At 37.6% G+C, this 18,487-nt stretch overlaps 2 protein-coding genes across 2 annotated transcripts in view; one reads left to right on the top strand and one right to left on the bottom strand.

Annotated features, from left to right (window-relative positions):
- The window catches only part of ENY2 (ENY2 transcription and export complex 2 subunit), an 851,639-nt gene that overhangs the window by 381,112 nt on the left and 452,040 nt on the right, over positions 1-18,487 (top strand). The window lies entirely within an intron of this gene.
- On the bottom strand, positions 14,956-15,964 carry TMEM74 (transmembrane protein 74). Its single transcript, XM_049773919.1, has one exon. The coding sequence runs from the start codon at positions 15,924-15,926 to the stop codon at positions 15,015-15,017; it is 912 nt and encodes a 303-aa protein (XP_049629876.1). The 5' UTR covers positions 15,927-15,964; the 3' UTR covers positions 14,956-15,014.

The raw sequence follows: 18,487 nt of genomic DNA, 5'->3' as shown, positions 1-18,487 counted from the left end.
AATTATTCATTGCAGCTATTTATATAGTGTAATTCCTATACTTACCTGACAATATGCTGACAAGCTCTTCTTTTTACTCTATTTAGTTCAGCTGGTTTAGTCAAGTCTGGAAAGAAAGGGAACAGAACAGTGGAATCTCTCTCTCTCTCTCTCTCTCTCTCTCTCTCTCTCTCTCTCTCTCTCTCTCTCTGATGCTTGCTCTCTCTTCTTAGTCTTTGGACTATGCTATTTTAACTGTAGACAAAAAGTATTACATTATTTTTTTAACAGGAAAGAAAGTCTCTTGTGTCTCTTTTTAAAGACGAGAGAATAAATTAGGGGACAGACTCCATCACCCAATCCTGTTTTATTATTTTATGAATCACTGAGTTCTAGGCTTGCCAAATACCTTGAAAGTCAATTTGCCAAACTCAGCAATAAGATATTACATGCACCTATGAATACCAATTCCATTTTCATGAACACATTGAAAAATTTCCACATTTTTTTTTCTGTCAATCTTTTAAGCATGAAAATCCTCCATATCAAAATAGTCTCCTGAATGGAGATCTGAATTCTTTCCTATGTTGCTTTTTTTTTTTGTTTTCTAAGTAGATTAAGATCATTCATAATTTTTTATTTTCTCCCATTAAAAATACTTCATTTTACTTTTTGGCATCTATTTTTGTTTTGTAGTCATTAACAGAGTTTGGGGCTTAACTTCTTCCTTTACAGTTTAGTTACCAGGTAACCTTGGGAGAAATTTTAAATACTCCCTGTGCTTGAGTTTTATCATCAATACCGTTGAGATAACAATATTATCTCCCTCACAGAGCTCTTAAGAGGATTAAAATTTTCATATTTTTAATTCCTTCAATGTTAGCATGTAGTATTATAAAAAGGTTTGTGAAAATATTCCAAGCTTATCAAATAAAAATGAAAGAAAATTAAAAAAAATAAAACAAAGAAAATGACTATATTCTAATTGTTCTGATGTACCCTTCTATCTTCTGTTTACACAATGGCATGGACAAAGCATAAGTATAAATGCACCATGTTTTGAAATAAAGTTCTATATCATTAATGCCTTTATTTGTGATGCTCTAAGCATGTCTCCATATTTTTAGAATATCTTTGAAAGTTAGTGGTTTTATAGCAATTTTATGAGCCTACTCATCTCATCATTTCCCCTTTGCTGAGCTATGAAATGGTTCTCAGTATTTCACTCTTTCAGTGAATGCATTGATAAGTATCTTTGAAAATAACTTTTATCCTTCACTGAATAATTCTAAGGTTTCTCAGAGAAAAGAAATTTTAAAGATTCCAGATATATAGTGTTAATTTATCATTCAGAAAGACATTAATAGGAAAATGTATGAGAGACTATCTTCTGCAGTAACATGAAATATTGCTTTACAAAATAGCTCCCAGCACAATTATAAAAAATAACATCTATTTAATATTTTCATATAAGTGATTATATTTTAGTGAAGTTGAATGCTCCTGATGATCAATTTTTTAATTAGTGATTTTTTAAATTAAGTCATGCTTCAGCCTTTGGTTCAGCTAGTTATATATATAATTCTTTTACCTGTTTCTTGATCATATTTTCTAATTTTAATTTATGTCCTTACTTTCCTTCAGAGTGTCTTTTTCTTTCTTGGGTTCTTTATTTATTTTATACTAGAAAACCAGTACAAGATGATCTGGTAAAATGAAAAGGTTTATAATTTTTTTGTTTTTGCACCACCGTCAGAGGTTCTCAGGGCCTACTCCTGGCTCTGTGTTCAAGGATGACTCCTGGAGGACTCAGGGAACATATAGGATGCTGGGCGTCTAACCTCACTCAGCCACATGCAAGGCAAGTGTCTAACCCATTGGACTTACCCTAGAAAATTTCTTATATTTTTTAGTGCAAGTCATGAAAGATCGCAAAGTCATTGATGGGAGTAAGTATTATAAACGAGGTGTTATGGAGGTAAGAGAAAATCTGTCCCTCTTAGAAGGCAATGTCTAATGCATGTAAAATAAAAGTTTAATGCATGAAAAAATATTAGGCAGTCTACATTGAGGGAAACAATGAGTGGAACACCAATGCTAAGTGCTATGGTCATTTTAAAAAAGGAATGATCAATTATGATGTGAGTAAACATCAATGGAGTTAGCTCTGGCATAGGAAAAGGTGGATAGTTGAGGTAAAAAGAACAACAGAAGCAAATGACAGCATATTAGAGATGAAACAAGTGCAGAGATCTGTGTGTGAATTCTTAGCTCCACCCTTAATAGGTTTCACCTTATGGATGCATATTACCAATCATACTCAGACATTTCTTGTTGTTGTTTTGGTTTGGTTTTTGTTTAGGGGGCCATACCCAGTGGCGCTCAGGAGTTAGTCCTGACTCTGCACTTAGAAATCACTCCTGGAGGCTAGGAGATGCTGGGAATCGAATCTTGGTCTGTCCCTGATTGGCCCCATGCAAGTCAATAGTCCTACACTGGACTTTAAATCCCAGCTCTGCCACTTACAAGTTGTGGGACCTTAGGCAGGCTTATAATTTCTATAGAAAATCTAATTTTGAGTGCATGGACAGCATTAGGATAATCAGAGAACTAACTGAGTCTATGTGAAAACACAGACTGGCTATATAGTATAAGCTGTGCTCATTTTCATTAAACCTCTTTAGGGTCCAATTTAGCAAATCACATGTTAATGTGATGTACTGATGAATCCATCCCAGAAAAAGGATAGCTATGGGCATTTAAGACTGAGAAGGGGACAGTTGTCAGTGCCTAAGAGGCTAAAACTAGACATTTGCTGAGAGATCATTTTAAAGAGTTTAAATTGTGACTCTCCTCTCAAGGTCAGTTTATATTTTATCGTCAGAGCCATAGATCTCTGTCCTTCACTGATTAGGCTTAGAGCCGAAGAATTTTCTGCTAGCTCAAAGTCAGTGCTGTTGTTTTTTTAGAATCAAACATAACACTCTTACTAATGTCACTAACATGCGTAACAAATGGGAATTTTTATTAGGCCTCTAATTAAAGTGAAAGAGTTAAGGTAACTTAAGGTATAATACTTCTTTATTATTATTATTAATTATTATTATTATTATTATTATTATTATTATTTGGTTTTTGGGTCATGTCAGGCAGCGCTCAGGGGTTATTCCTGGCTCTGTGCTCAAAAGTCACACCTGGCAGTCTCAAGGGACCATATAGGATGCTGGGAATCAAACCTGGGTCTTTCCTGTGTTGGCCGCATCCAAGGCAAATGCTCTACCACTGTGCTATTGCTCCAGCCCCAGTATAATACTTCTTAGTTAAGAAGTATTATAATAGGTGATGGAGCAATAGTAGAGTGGATAGGGTACTTGCTTTACACACATTTACCCAAGTTGATCCCTGGCACCTTGCCTGGAGTGATCCTTGAGTGCAGAGCCAGGAGTGAGCCCTAAGCACCGGTTGGTGGCCTGAAAGCAAAAAGAAATAAAAATTAAGTATTACACTAAAAAGAAATACTGAGTGACCAGCGACCAGAGTGATAGCACAACGGATAGGGCATTTGTCTAGCACACACCATCCCTGGTTTGATCCCTGGTATCCTATAAGGTCCCCCAAGTCCATTAGGAGTGATTCCTGAGCACAGAGCCAGAAGAAACCCCTGAATACTGCCAGGTGTGCCCACCCCACTCAAAACAAAAGAAAGATAAAGAAAAAGGAAGGGGAAATAAAGAGAAAACACTGTACTGAAGAGAATAACGAAATTAAGAAAATTCCCATTGCTGTCTCTGCCTTTTAAGCATCAAGAGAAAATGAGTCAAGTGTTTAGTGATTGTCTTTAATGTCATCTATATTCCAGAGCAGTTCATTTTGCTAAGCTGGCACAATGTGGACAAATCTAAACATCATTGAAAGACAAATTTAATATAAACACAAAATAGCCTGGTTTGTATAACAATAAAAGAGATCAGTGCACCAGAGTTTTCACTGAATAGAATCTTTGAAGTTTTAACACAATGGATGCTTTTAAAAAATATTCAACTAAGCTTAAAGGATTTATTGGACTTGGAGACAGAAGGACTCTCCTTTCAAAAGATAACTGAATTTCCTGTTATACTTCATGTTGATTATTATAGCTATGATCATTTGAGCTCTGTAGCATTGTGGTACAAAACATTCATGACTGTATACACTTATGTACTTTCATACAGTTGATGAGACTCTAAATCTAGTTATTTTGTTTTAAATTAATTAGAGCAATATATGGAGAGTCATTTCAAAATTTCTCTCTAGAATTCTCAATCTTGATAGCACTTACAGATAATATAGGTAAAATTTCACTTAATCATATAAATAAAGTTGTAGCCCTCAAATTAAAATTAAAATTCAATAAAGAGATGTTTTAAAAAGCAGGGTTATTTATATAAGAAAATTAATTCACTGCTTGGCCATAACTAAGAGTTGCAGATTCTTTAGCTAATGTTTTTAAAAACCCAATTCCTGGTTTGTGACAACCAAGAAGACCCCAGCAAAAAAGGCTTTCAAGTGCCATTCACAGGTAGGCTTGTCTTCACCCACAAGAACTGGGACTGAATCCTGCCTGTTTGAGACAAATAGGGCTTTTTATAAAGCAGCACCAGTGACTGCTTCCTCATTCCTGGTGAGCAACAACCAAGAAGACCCCAGCAAAAAAGGATTTCAAGCACCCTGCACATGTAGGCTTGTTTCTGCTCACAAGCACCATGATGAAATCCTGCCTGTTTGAGCGGGATTTTTATAAAGTGGCACCAGTGACTGCTTCCTTATTTCTAGTGAGTGGAAAAAAAAAGAAGCATGGCTGCTCCACTTCACTTCTCAGCCACACTCCTCTTCTAGAACATGAGCCCCATTACAACACACAGTAAAAACCACTCTTGAAGCACGTCAATGTGGAAACAACGCAGGACAACAGCATGCATAGAGTATTAAGATGGCAGCTCTGCTGGCCCAGAAAGTACCACCCACAAAGTTAACCTCTCAGACAAAGAGTTTAGAGTAGGAATTAATAGAGGATGCTCAAATAAAAAATAATAAACATAAAAACAAACAAAAATAGAGGATGCTCACAGAACTCAAAGAAAGAATAGATCAAATGGAAGAGAACACAAAGATAAAAATCGAAAAACTACAAACTGAAATAACAGAACTGAAAAACTCAGTAGATGAAATTAAAAACTCAATGGAAAGCCTCTCCAACAGAGTATCAGAAGCTGAGGACAGAATTAGTTAGCTGGAAGATGAGATGCAGAACTCCATACAGCAGAAGAGATTGAAAAAGAACCTTAAAGCAAATAATCAAACAATGGAAAAACTACTCAAAAATTGTGAACAGATAAAAATAGAAGTCCTTAACAAGTTCAACCATAACAACATAAGAATCATTGGAGTCTCAGAAACCCAGGACTAAAATGCCCAGGAAGAATCAACAGATTGAGAACATCATTGCAGAGAAACTCCCAGAGCTAAAGACTACATGCAACCAAATTCTGCATGCCCGAAGAGAATCAGCTAAAGAAACCCTAAAGAAAAACACCCCAAGACACATCCTAGTCACAATGATGAATACCACAGATAGGGATATAATACTGAAAGCAGCAAGATCAAAAAGGGAAATTATATTCAAAGGAGCATCCCTAAGATTTACAGCAGACCTGTCACAAGAAACCCTCAATACCAGAAGGCAGTGGTGGGATATAGTGACAACACACAGTGAAATGAATGCTTCGCCTAGAATACTACCCCAGCCAGAATCATTTTCAGGTTTGAAGGAAATATAAATGACTTCATGAACTACAACAGCTCAGAAACTTTATAGACTCAAAAACAGCCCTGAAAGAAAAGCTGAAAGGCCTACTTTAAGGCAAGAAAGACCAACAGACACACCAAGCTTGTATACAAAGATGACACTAAATCCCATGACAATTACATCTCTCAATGATAATGGATTAAATTCACCTGTTAAGAGACACAGGGTGACAAAATGAATCAAAAGCTGAATGAAATGTTTTGCTGCCTACAAGAAACACATCTGAACAATCAGAACAAGCATAGACTCAAAATCAAAGTCTGAAGGAAAATCCTCCAATACTTTTAAACAACACTCTTTTTTTTTTTTTTTGGTTTTTGGGCCACACCCAGTAACGCTCAGGGGTTACTCCTGGCTATGTGCTCAGAAGTTGCTCCTGGCTTGGGGGACCATATGGGACACCGGGGGATCAAACCGCGGTCCGTCCAAGGTTAGCGCAGGCAAGGCAGGCACCTTACCTTTAGCGCCACCGCCCGGCCCCTAAACAACACTCTTAAAAACGCTGGAGTGGCCATATTAGTATCAGATAAAACAAACTTTAGACTCAGAAAAGTTATGAGACAAAGATGTTCATCTTGTAGTAATCAGAGAATATTTACAAGAAGAAATCACACTGACGAACAAATATGCACCCAATGATATCCCAGAAAAAATATTTAATACAACTGTTGACAAACCGGAAAGAAGATATCAATAGCAACACAAGAATAGTGGGAGATCTCAACATTGCCCTGACATCCCTTTCTTCTAAAATCAGGTACAAGACAAGGCTGCCCTCTCTTACCACTCCTATTCAAAATAGTGCTGAAAGTACTTGCCACAGCAATTAGGCAAGAAAAAGATATCAAGGGCATCCAGATAGGAAAGGAAGAAGTCAAGTTCTCACTCTTTGCAGATGACATGATACTATACTTAGAAAACTCCAGAGACTTTACAAAAAAGCTTTTAGAAACAATAAATTCATATAGTAAAGTGAAAGTCTACAAAATTAACACACAAAAATCAATGGCCTTCTTATACACCAATAATGATAGAGAAAAACTGAACGTTAAAAAAACAATCCCATTCACATTAGTGCCCAACAAAAATATCTTGGCATCAACTTAACTAAAGATGTTAAGGACTTATACAAATAAACTATAAGGCTGCTTCAAGAATTAAAAGAGGACAAATGAAAATGGAGACACATACCCTGATCATGGATTGGCAGGATTAACATCATTAAAATGGCAATAGTCCCCAAGGCATTGTACAAATTTAATGCAATCTCGCTAAAGATACTTATGACATTCTTCAAAGAAGTGGATCAAAAACTCCTGAAATTCATCTGAAACAATAAACACCCATGAATAGCTAGAACAATCCTTGGGAAAAGGAATATGGGAGGCATCACTTTCTCCAACTTTAAACTGTATTATAAAGCAATAGTTATCAAAACATTATGGTATTGGAATAAAGACAGATCCTCAGATCAGTGGAATAAAGTAGAGTATTCAGAGAATGCTCCCCAGATATACAATCAATTAATCTTTGATAAAAGGGCAATAAATGCAAAATGAAGCAAATAAAGCCTCTTTAACATGCAGTGTTGGGACTGGTCAGCCATTTTAAAAACAAAAACAAAAAACTCAGACCTACATCTAACACCCTGCACAAATGTCAAATGCAAATGGATTAAAGACCTTGATATCAGATCTGAAACCATAAGGTTTACAGAACACCTCGTAGGTGAAACACTCCATGACATTGAGACAAAAGGCATCTTAAAGGAAAAAACAACACTCTCCAAACAAGTTGAAGCAGAGATACACAAATGGGACTATATTAAGTTTAGAAGCGTCTGCACCTCAAAGAAAATAGTGCCTAGGATAGAAAAGCCACCCACAGAATGGGAGAAGCTATTCACCCAATACCCATCAAATAAGGGGCTAATATCTAAGATGTGCAAGACATTGACAAAACCAAATGAGTAAAAACATCTAACTACATCAAAAAATGGGGAGAAGAAATGAATTTCTCAAAGAGGAAATACAAATGGCCAAAGGCACATGAAAAAATGCTCCACATCACTTGCATCAGGGAGATGCAAATCAAAACTACAATGAGGTACATTGTCATACCACAGAGACTGGCTCACATCACAAAGAACATGAACAATCAGTGCTGGCAGGGATGTGGAGAGAAAGGAACTCTCATTCACTGCTGGTAGGAATGCCATCTAGTCCAGCTTTTATGGAAAACAATATGGAGATTCCTCAAAAAACTGGAAATTGAGCTCCCATTTGATCCAGGTATACCACTCCTAACTCTCATTCACTGCTGGTAGTAATGCCATCTATCCAGTCCTTATGGAAAACAATATGGAGATTCCTCAGAAAACTGGAAATTGAGCTCCCATTTGATCCAGGTATGCCACTTCTAGTGATATACCCTAGGGACTCAAAAAAGCAATACAAAAAAATCCCTTCCTCACACGTATATTCGTTGTAGCACTTTACAATAGCGAGACTCTGGAAACAACAAAGATGCCCTTCAACAAATGAATGGCTAAAGAAACTGTGGTACAAATACACAATTAAATATTACTCAGCCTTCAGGAGAGATGAAGTCATGAAATTTTCCTATACATGGATGTACATGGAATCTATTATGCTGAATGAAATAAGTCAGAGGAGAGTTTGACACAGAATAGTCTCACCTTTGAGTTTTAAGAAAAATTAAAAACATTAAAATAATTCCCATAGATGAGGGATGGAAGGACCATCTCAAGATATGAAGCTCACCACAAAGAGTGGTGAATGCAGTTAGAGAAATAACTATGCTGAGAACTATCATAATGATGCCATTGAGTGAGGGATATTGAAAGCCTGTCTTGAATACAGGCAGGTGTTGGGGAGGGAGGAGATGGAGGCATTGGAACATTGTACTGGAGAAGTGGGGTGTTGTTTTTATGACTAAAACCTAATTACAATTATGTTTGTGATCATGGTGTTTAAATAAAAATATTATTAAAAAATGAACTAAAATATGTACCCATATTTTATATGTATGTAATTCCTAACTGAGTAATAAGTAATTTAGACAAAATATATTGCTTTGACAACTTCATACAAAGAAAGCATTTAAGGTATAGTTCACATTGCTTGATGATATGATAACAGAAATATTATACTTTATATGAAGGCAAATGTACCCTAATTAGTTTGGACAATTTCAAATATAATTTTAAAAGATCAAAACTTGGGCCAGAAATGCATCTAAATAGAACACATGCTTTTTATGGATAAAGTCCTGAGTTTGATCTCTGAAACCAATAAATAAAGCCAGCATCCCAAATAATGATACATTCCAATAAAATTTAACAGACAATACAACATAATAAATAGTTTTATTTTTAAATATTACACACTTGCTAATAATATATAAGGCATCAACTGCCCTAGAAGAAGCCCATAATCTTGCCTTTTTATAATGTAAAAAATAACACATATCTACATCAAAATACTTTCCTTGTTTAGTAAAGAACTAAAATTAAATTTATGAGAACCACAAAATAAAAACTCTCAGTAAACTATAAGAACTTATCTTTACCTGCTTATATAATTGTTTGTTCAGAGTCTGGCTAAAAATAAAAACATGAATATGGCAAAGGGTAAAAGAGAAAGCTAGCAGACCCTGAAATGCAATTGAGTTACTAAAACTTGAAGCAAAGGAAAACAGTCAGCTGCCCATATTTCCCTGAAATAGTAATTTATATTAAATTAAGCCCCAAAGATGCAACATTCTTGTGAGCCTGAAATTCAGAAGTTAAAAAAATATTTGTTACCAAAATAAAAGTGCTACACAACCAGAATAAAGAAATATTAATATGAAATTTCATTCAGAGGCTGATTCCCAATTCTTCATTCATGACCTGTCAAAGATTTTCTTATCTTTAGCAGTCAACATTAAGGCATGCCAAGTTTTTCTATAAGAACATTGTTTTAACAATAGATTTGCATATTACAATTCCATAATCATAATCTCCTAATACATAGTCTTAACTACACATAAACTTGCACATGAACAAATATAAAACTGCAAGTACCTTCTTATGTGCAAATGTGGATTTTCAAAATTAATGTCACATATTTCAAGTAACATCTTACTTTTCATTTATCACTACACAACATAAGTCAGGCAAAATATTTTCCACATTCTATGCTCAAAAAACTTTGGGAGAGAATATATTTGAGTCATATATGAATCTGTGTATGCACTTCTTCATACAAGATTATATAAAGAGAGTACACTGTGGTCTATAAAACAATCCAGATGAAAAAGAATGAGTATTAATTCTTTTATAAAACCTTCTATTAAAGAAAATGTCAGGGATGCATCATTATAATTTTGATTGCAGATATTCTTTGGGGCCAATTCTGGGAAAGATTAAGACACAATATAAAGTGCCGTAAAGATCCATCTTTTTTCTTTTTCATTGTAAAATCTAGTTAGTTTTCCTAGATTTTGTTGAACAGGTAAATGTTATGAATCTATCAGACAGAAGTTATCAGAAGTTATGGCTGTAATAGAAACTGACCTTTATGTTGAAAAAATATCCTCTCCAAATAAAATAGAATATTTTTGTCTTGATTAAGTCAAGCAAGGTTCTGGTGAAAAATAATTATAGAGCTGTTAAATATTATTTGGGACCAGAGGGATAGTACAGCAGGTACTGTCTTTGCATAGTATCTTTGCTTTTCATACAACTAACAAAGATCCAAGTCCTGGCACCATATATGGTCCTCTGAACTCCATACGAACAGACTCTAAGCACAGAAGCAAAGAGAAAGCACTGAGCACCACCAGGTAAGGGCCAAAAGTCCCTGCCTCAAAAGTTATTTGAATTTTCACCTGTCACTAAGAAGTCCAAATAAAACCTTGTGTTTAGACCCTCAATTCTTTTTTTGTTTGGGGCCACACCCTGTGACACTCAGGGGTTACTCCTGGCTATACGCTCAGAAATCACTCCTGGCTCAGGGTACCATATGGGATGCTGAGGGATCGAACCGCGGTCCGTCCTAGGTTAGCTGCGTGCAAAGCAAAATGCCTTACCATTGGGCCACCGTTCTGGCCCCTAGACCCTTAATTCTTGATATTCAATTGGCATATTGATCATTCATGCACCTGCCCTTATTCAATGAGCACAGAAGAGACACAATATTCTCACAGTTCTACTATGATCATCCAATCTCCATTCATCACATTGGGCAGAAGTTGGATGGTACAAGAAAGTGGAGGCTAAAACAGTGAGGAAAATAAAGTGTTGTTATTAGTATACAACACAAGTCAGGAAAATTATTTTCTAAAATATACATATGGTAGGGGTAGACACATACTTTAAGCAGACAGCAGGGCATGTAATTCTGCTATCTAAGCAAATATCTAGGTTATAGAACTAAGTATCTTATCTGTCTTATGAGGCGTACACCCACAGCCATTGAGGCATTCATACTTTAAGCTATTTGCTGCTCCTCTAAACAATATGTTCATTAAGAAATGGTGAGCCTGGAGAAAAGACATTCTCCTTCTAAGGAACTAGGACATTTTATTCCATTGTCTGCTTCAGGAGCTCCAAAAGGTTGGAAAAGACAACTGTCACTGCAATGGAACCAATTCAGCTCTGAAAAACAGCTTTGGAACGTTTTTAAGCAGAAGGATGTATTAACATTAAGAGGAATTAACTGTCCCTTAGCTGTATGGAGGTCCAGTGGAAGAAAGGAAAATGGTAGATTCACTTGTTTCTTGCTCTTTGGGCGACATTGCTGAACAATGAACCACTTTTGGTTTAGATTAGGAAGGTGATTTCTGTGTTTTCTAAATCTCGTTAACTAAACTACAGCCCCAGATTGCTTTTCTCTGAAAAATTTTGTTTCTCCAAGTCTAGTAATAAAATTCTCACAGATAACACCCAGCACTATATTGAAGAGATAAAATGAAGTCATAAATTTCTGTGAAAGATCCAAGACCAACACCTTCACTATCATCAGCTCAGTGTCTAAAGCATTACCACATTCCCAAAGCACTTCAAAATAAATCTAAAATACCCCTCAAAAAAAAAAAATCCCTGCTTAGCCAACAGAAAACGACAGTGTCAGAAATTCAGGACTTTCTTTGCGCATGTTACCCTCACTTAAAATTTAAGTGATTTTCATTTAAATTTATGAAGAACTGATACGTGGGGAGAAGATAGTCAGTTATCTGAATTCTGTCACTACAGCACTCAAGAAGAAGTCTACAGGATTTTTTGAGATGACTTCTTAAAGTCTGTTCCCTCAGCTGCAGGACTTTTAAAAGGATGTGCTCTAGAGATGAACAGATTTAAATAATGTCACTGAACTGTTGACCTTTAAAAGATCAATATTCTTCATCTTAAGGAAAAAATGTTTTCTGATTTGTTAAACCATTTTCCCTGTTTCTTTTCCTAAGTGAGATAGAAACATTCAGATGATCATGTATTTGAATTATGTGCATGTGTCTTGTTTAAATCAGTGATTTTTTCCATCACTGCTCCATGAACTATTGCTAGTCTATAGAATTTTCCTCCTGGTACATGAAAAATTAACACTGCTTAACACACAGTATACAATTTGTACTTTATATGACATTTACAAATGATTTCCACTAAAAGCTATAATAAATAATAGTTTCTATGTCCTGCCTTTGCAGTCTAGTATTTGTCCTATTTACACTGGTTAACAGGTATCCAAAAAGTTAAAAACTACTGCTTTAAAATCATCCAAATGGGGTCCTCAAATAGGCTTGTACCCAATAATTTTTAAATTTTCAGGTTACAAATTTTACACTACAGGTAAGTTGCATAAGCCATGGTAGTGATAGTGAAAATTAAGGTTTCTTCCCCAAAGCAGAAATAACCAGCAACAAAGTCTCCTCAAAATCTTTAAGTTATATTGTCCCAATTCTTTCTAAATCGTCCAATCTACAAGGTAATGACTCTATCTCCTTCTGCTGATGCTCATAATACATCTCATTTTTTCTCATATTTCTTTCACATAAATGTCTGCTTTTTCACAAATCTCTAATCTTCCCTTTCTGCATTTCACCTTACACCTTAGTAACACACTTCACACCTACCTTATTAAACTACTCTGATACCCACAAGATAGAATTCACATAGAAATTATGACTTCACACTGCCAGTCGCCTGCAGACCCTACAATTCTCAATTCAGATATTGGATATTAGATGTCAGATATTTGACCTGGATATCAGAATCTACCAAAAAGTTAATTTCTCACTTTCTCACTTCCTCACCCTCCATCCCCAATATTCCTATTCAATTCCTTTAAGACTAATTTCATTAGTCTTCATAATATTAATAAAAGTGAAAAAGACTCTTGCAGCAAAAGAAAGAAAGAGAAAGAAGTAGAAGAGGAGGAAGATGTCAGATATTTGACCTGGGTATCAGAATCTACCAAAAAGTAAATTTCTCACATTCTCACTTCCCCACCCTCCATCCCCAATTATCCCTACTCATTTCCTTTAAGACTAATTTCATTAGTCTTCATAATATTAATATAAGTGAAAACAACTCCTACAGCAAGAGAAAGAAAGAGTAAGTACAAGAGGAGGAGGAAGAAGAGCAAGTGAAAGAAGAAAAAAGAGGGAAAAGGAAAATGGACTGAAGATTTATTTTTAATCTTTATTATTATAATAGTGTCTTTGTTTAAGCACTATGATTATAAACATGTCTGTAGTTAGGTTTCAAAAATAAATAAGTCAATAAATAAATAAACTATGTTTAGAAAAAAAGAGATGGGAAAGATCCTAAGAAATAGCTCTATATACATGTTTCAGAGACTATGTTGCCTAACCCCTCTCTGAATTATCAAGTGTTTATGTGGTCACTGGCTGTCCACTGGTGTTTCTTGCAAACTTATATCATTTTATCATAATTACACTCATATGGCAAGTCTTAAACTTCACAATACAAGAGCTCACATTTCCTGAGGGTCATATATAAGGCACTCAGCAGGTTGCCTGAACCATTGCCATTGGGAACTTGAGTATAGATGCCCCCAAATCAGTATTTTCTTGCTGTGTTCTCATTTTAATGTTTTGCCTGTGCATTTCAATCTTGCTACCATTCTGAGGATATGCTGCTGCTTTATTTAGATCAAGTGACACTCCTGGTTTCCAAGTTTAGTCTGTAGAGTTTAGTTGTGATTACCTTTGGTATTTTCTCCAAACAACAAAATGGTAGATGGAATTATGCTTGAACCAGTACAACTCAGATCTGCTAGATATTTAGCTTTCTGAAAACATACAAAGCATCTTACACTTTGCTTTTCTGGTATGAAAACCAGGAAAAAAATTTATGTATGGGTAGTCAGTATGATGGCTAATTACAAAGAAAACACAAAATTCCTATCAGCTAGTTTATTTGGGGAAAAATGGCATGTGACACAAATACCACACTATACTGCTGTGGACTAAATTTCAATTGGCACATTTACATTTTTTTTTTACCAATCAATTTATTAAATTACTTAATTCTCACTGCTGAGTACAGGAATAACTTTAAAAGTAATGTGCGTCTATACAGGATTTTGAAATTTAAGCTTCAGAATATCCAAACTTGAAAATCCTACATTTTTAAGTGTTTAGTTCAATTACAAGGAGAAAAAAACATTATAAAGAAAATGGATAAGCCACTTTGAGAATTTAATGTAAGCCCTTTCTGAGTGATTAGCCTTTAATTTCTTTTCTAAAAAAATAGATTCCTAATTGACCTTACTGTAAATTTTAGGACACCTATGCCTAAGTGCCCCGAGCATAACACCTCATATGTTGTAAAAGAAACCATCAGATTACTAGAAACATTTTGCTAACAAGCAGAGAGCAAGAACAAATGAATGAGTCCCAGCTTTGAAAGAATAGGAGTAGCTGGTAGTGGTTTCTCAATGTATTTTTCTTCTAAATAAAAACAAAAATAAAAAAAAAATAAAAAAAAATAAAGAACAGAGAACAATTACACTCACTGACAGTTGGTTTGGGAAATAAACTTTTCCTGCCAGGCAAATAAATTGCACTGTTAATTTTATGAAATGTGTCTGCTCCTTTTATTTATTTTTTTCTTTTTGCACATAAAATGCCAAGGCAGAGGTTCCTGAAAAATGCACAAGCAGATTTAACTTTGGACCAAAACATCTTCTTCTACCAAGGACAGTTCCAAGGTATTTTCATTGGCGCTGGTTTTCATCCTGAAGTTGAAAGAACCATAGATTTTTGCAGACTCTTTGGAAGAGGCAAACCTGTGTCGCCGATAAAGCTCTCCCTTCCACATAGACATCATTAGCAAACAAGACAGAACTACCCCCCCAAGTGTGAGAAGACAGAGTCCCGCGATCACGCATCGATCCAAATGAGCCCCCAGCCTTGCACTCTCCTTCTCCAGGTGTTCCATCTCCCGGGCTGTCACAGTGCTGGGGTCTACATTTACATCCCGGGGCACAATGTATGAGATAATCACCAGGAGGATGCCAGTGACCAAGAACAAGATGGCACTGATGAAACCGTAGTCCACTGACTTCCCTGTAGAAGTGGATTCTGAACTGGTCTCATCTTCATCTTCTGAGATCAAAGATATGGCAGCTTCCTGGGACCACTCGCTTGAATTGCCCCAGCCAAGATCTCCTGGCTGATTACTTCCCTTGGAGGACGGGGAGTGGTTCCTCTGTTCCAAATTGACATTCTCATCTACATAGGTAAAAGAAGTTTCTAGTTCCTGACTGCAGCAGTCACAGACTTTCCGTTCAGCTGTTATTTGGGGGTTTCCTAAGCCGAGAGGGTCTGGAGGAAAGCAGTCTGGCTGAGCTAAGTTGTCTTGCAGAGAGGAAAAGGGGGGAGCTGGCAAAGGACTTGCTTTTGACTCACCCATCTCAGCAGCTCTGGGGATTGATGTACAGTGTCTCTGACAGCAGAGAGCTGCTCTGGTGGCTACTGTGTCTGCCTGGTCACCAGGAAGGCCTCCTGATTGCCAGTCCACTGTATCTCCCAGTACAGCGGGGCTGTCCATCTTTGTAATGTAGTGGAGCTCCATCAGAGCTACTTAGGATAGCCTGAGCACCTTCCAGAAATATTTCAAGGGGCTTAGAGATAAGAAGCAAACCAGAGGGGCCGGAGTGGTGGCGCAAGAGATAGCGCGTTTGCCTTGCACGCGCTAACCTAGGACAAACCACGGTTCAATCTCCCAGCAGCCCATATGGTACCCCAAGCCAGGAGCAATTTCTGAGTGCATAGCCAGGAGTAACCCCTGAGCGTCACCCGGTGTGACCCAAAAACCAAAATAATAAAAAATAAGAAGAAGCAAAACAGACCTAGGGCTGTATCACCAGAAGCCTGGCTACTGTGGTGTTCATCTTCTTTGCAGCCACAACAGTTGGTACTCCTGCCCCAGATTCTTCTAAACTTAGGAAAAGCCAGGAGAGGAAAGGTGCTGTAAGTGGAAAAGGGGCAGATCTTTTGACTTCTCACAGGCACTGACATGGAGAGCCTTCTAGAAGTCAGGCCAGCGCAGGTCACAGAGGAAGTAGCAGTGTCTGTGAAGGAAGCATTGCCGTCACCAAGCCAAATTTATCTAAGGGCTCACACATTTTAGTGGCAGGATTCCTCAAATGAGAAGGCAGGTTTCCTGTAGAGAGACACAAATGAGAAAGGCGGGGCCCTTTTTTAGCAGAACTGCTGGATTTCTGGAGAACTGAGGAAGCATGGACTTGTTAACACTGCATTTAGATGAAGAGGGTTTCTACTATCCTTTAGTTTGGAGGAGCTAGAGACGTACCCTTGTGAATGACTAGAAAGCCTCACTAGTTCTCTAGCTTAGCAACTGGATCCTGCATATCATGATTGGGCAGCCTGAAGGCCAGATTAATGCACCTCCCCTAACCCTGAATCTTATACATTCCCTAATAGTCACACGCTACAGTTGTTCACTGTGCTTGTTTTCAGTCCATCCTCTCAAGGCAACAGAAGACACAACTGGTCTGCAGCTGGAGGACTAGACGCAGCAAACCTCACCGTATGATGCCTGCAAAATACTTGGAGGCAGCCCACGACTCTCTTCATTCACACATCAGTAGCCAAGTCCAGGATCAAGTTCAGACTAGTTGCTCTGGCTGCCCTGGTCTGCGTGCCTCTCACTTCCTGGGTTGTGTGGACATAGAGGTACAAGAAAGTGATCATCTACAAGTTTTAATAAATTCACTCCGGAAGTAACTAATAATAAAATGTATTCATTTATTTTGGGGGGCTGGAGTGATAACATAGTGGTAGGGCATTTGCCTTACAAGAGTCCTATCTGAGACAGACCCCGGTTTGATTGCCAGCATCCCCTCTGGTCCCCCAAGCCTGCAGGAGTGATTTCTGAGCATAGAGCCAGGAGTAACTACTGAGCATGGTGGGTGTGGCACACCTGGCAGTGATCAGAGGTTATGCTTGGCTCTGTGCTCAAGGATAAGTCCTGGCGGGCTTGGGGGACCATATGGGATGCTGAGGGTTGAACCCAGGTACTCTGGCCTCTAATAATAATAATTCAAAAAATATTAAAATCCAAAGCCAAAAAAATGACAAAATATTTCTAAGGTTATCTCTGGAACATTTTATGTGTGTGATGTTACTAGTTTGTTTGTATTTGGGGCGAGGAGGGCACCCTGTTGTGCACAGGCCTTACTACTGGCTCTGTGCTCAAAAAAACACTGGCTGAGCTAAGAGAATCATATGTAGTGCTGGAGATCAAACCAGGTTGCAGTCACCAAGGTTGACCTCCGGCAAACACTGTCCTAACAAGCTAAGCCCCGTGTTTATGTCTCTGTATGTCTCTGGAGCTGAGAGTTGCTGTGTCCTGCTTCAACCCCTCTTCGAAAAAGCTATGCGATGCAAAACGTGCTCACTGTAGCCATTAATCCAGGCATCACCTCTGATTAAAAAATCAGCTCAAATTATTTTATATAATTTTGTTTTGCAGGTCAAAGTTTTTTTTTTTTTTTTAAATAAAAGCTACTTACAGTCAAGCGTGGGGTGCGAAAAATGTTTTCTTTTTCCTAGGAGGTCATGACAGAAAATAATTGAGAATCACTGGTCTAGGGGAATGACTGATGGAACCATTCACTCATAGTAAGCTCTGGGGCTGACTTTCCTTCCTAATTCACAGCTCCAACCGCTGGTACCCACCCACCCCCCAACACACACACACACACACACACACACACACACACACACACACACACACACGAATGGGTAAACAACAGGCTCGCCCAGAAATGCACCTGGCAACTCACTTCAAAACAAAACAAAACAAAACAAAATCAAACAAAACACCAAACACATCACAACCCCCGCAGTGCAGGAAAAGCGCAGCTAAGGAAAGAGCGAGCTGGCTTGGATCGAGTGAGCAGACTTGCAGCGGGATCCATCAATGGCTCGGCCCAGGCAAAGGGCGAGGGTGGATTAGGTGGCACCAATTACTGAAAGGAGCAGCCTGGAGATGCCTCAGACTTGGGGCGCTCGGAGGAACCTCCGGTTAAGTAACTAGCCACCCCAAAGACAACTGTGCATAAAACCCGGGGACTCCAGGACTCAAGTAGGTGTGACAATTTAAAACAA

The sequence above is a fragment of the Suncus etruscus genome, chromosome 5 (genome assembly GCF_024139225.1).
Source record: "Suncus etruscus isolate mSunEtr1 chromosome 5, mSunEtr1.pri.cur, whole genome shotgun sequence".
Taxonomy (NCBI): Eukaryota; Metazoa; Chordata; class Mammalia; order Eulipotyphla; family Soricidae; genus Suncus; species Suncus etruscus.
This window is presented reverse-complemented; position numbering and strand designations above follow the sequence as displayed.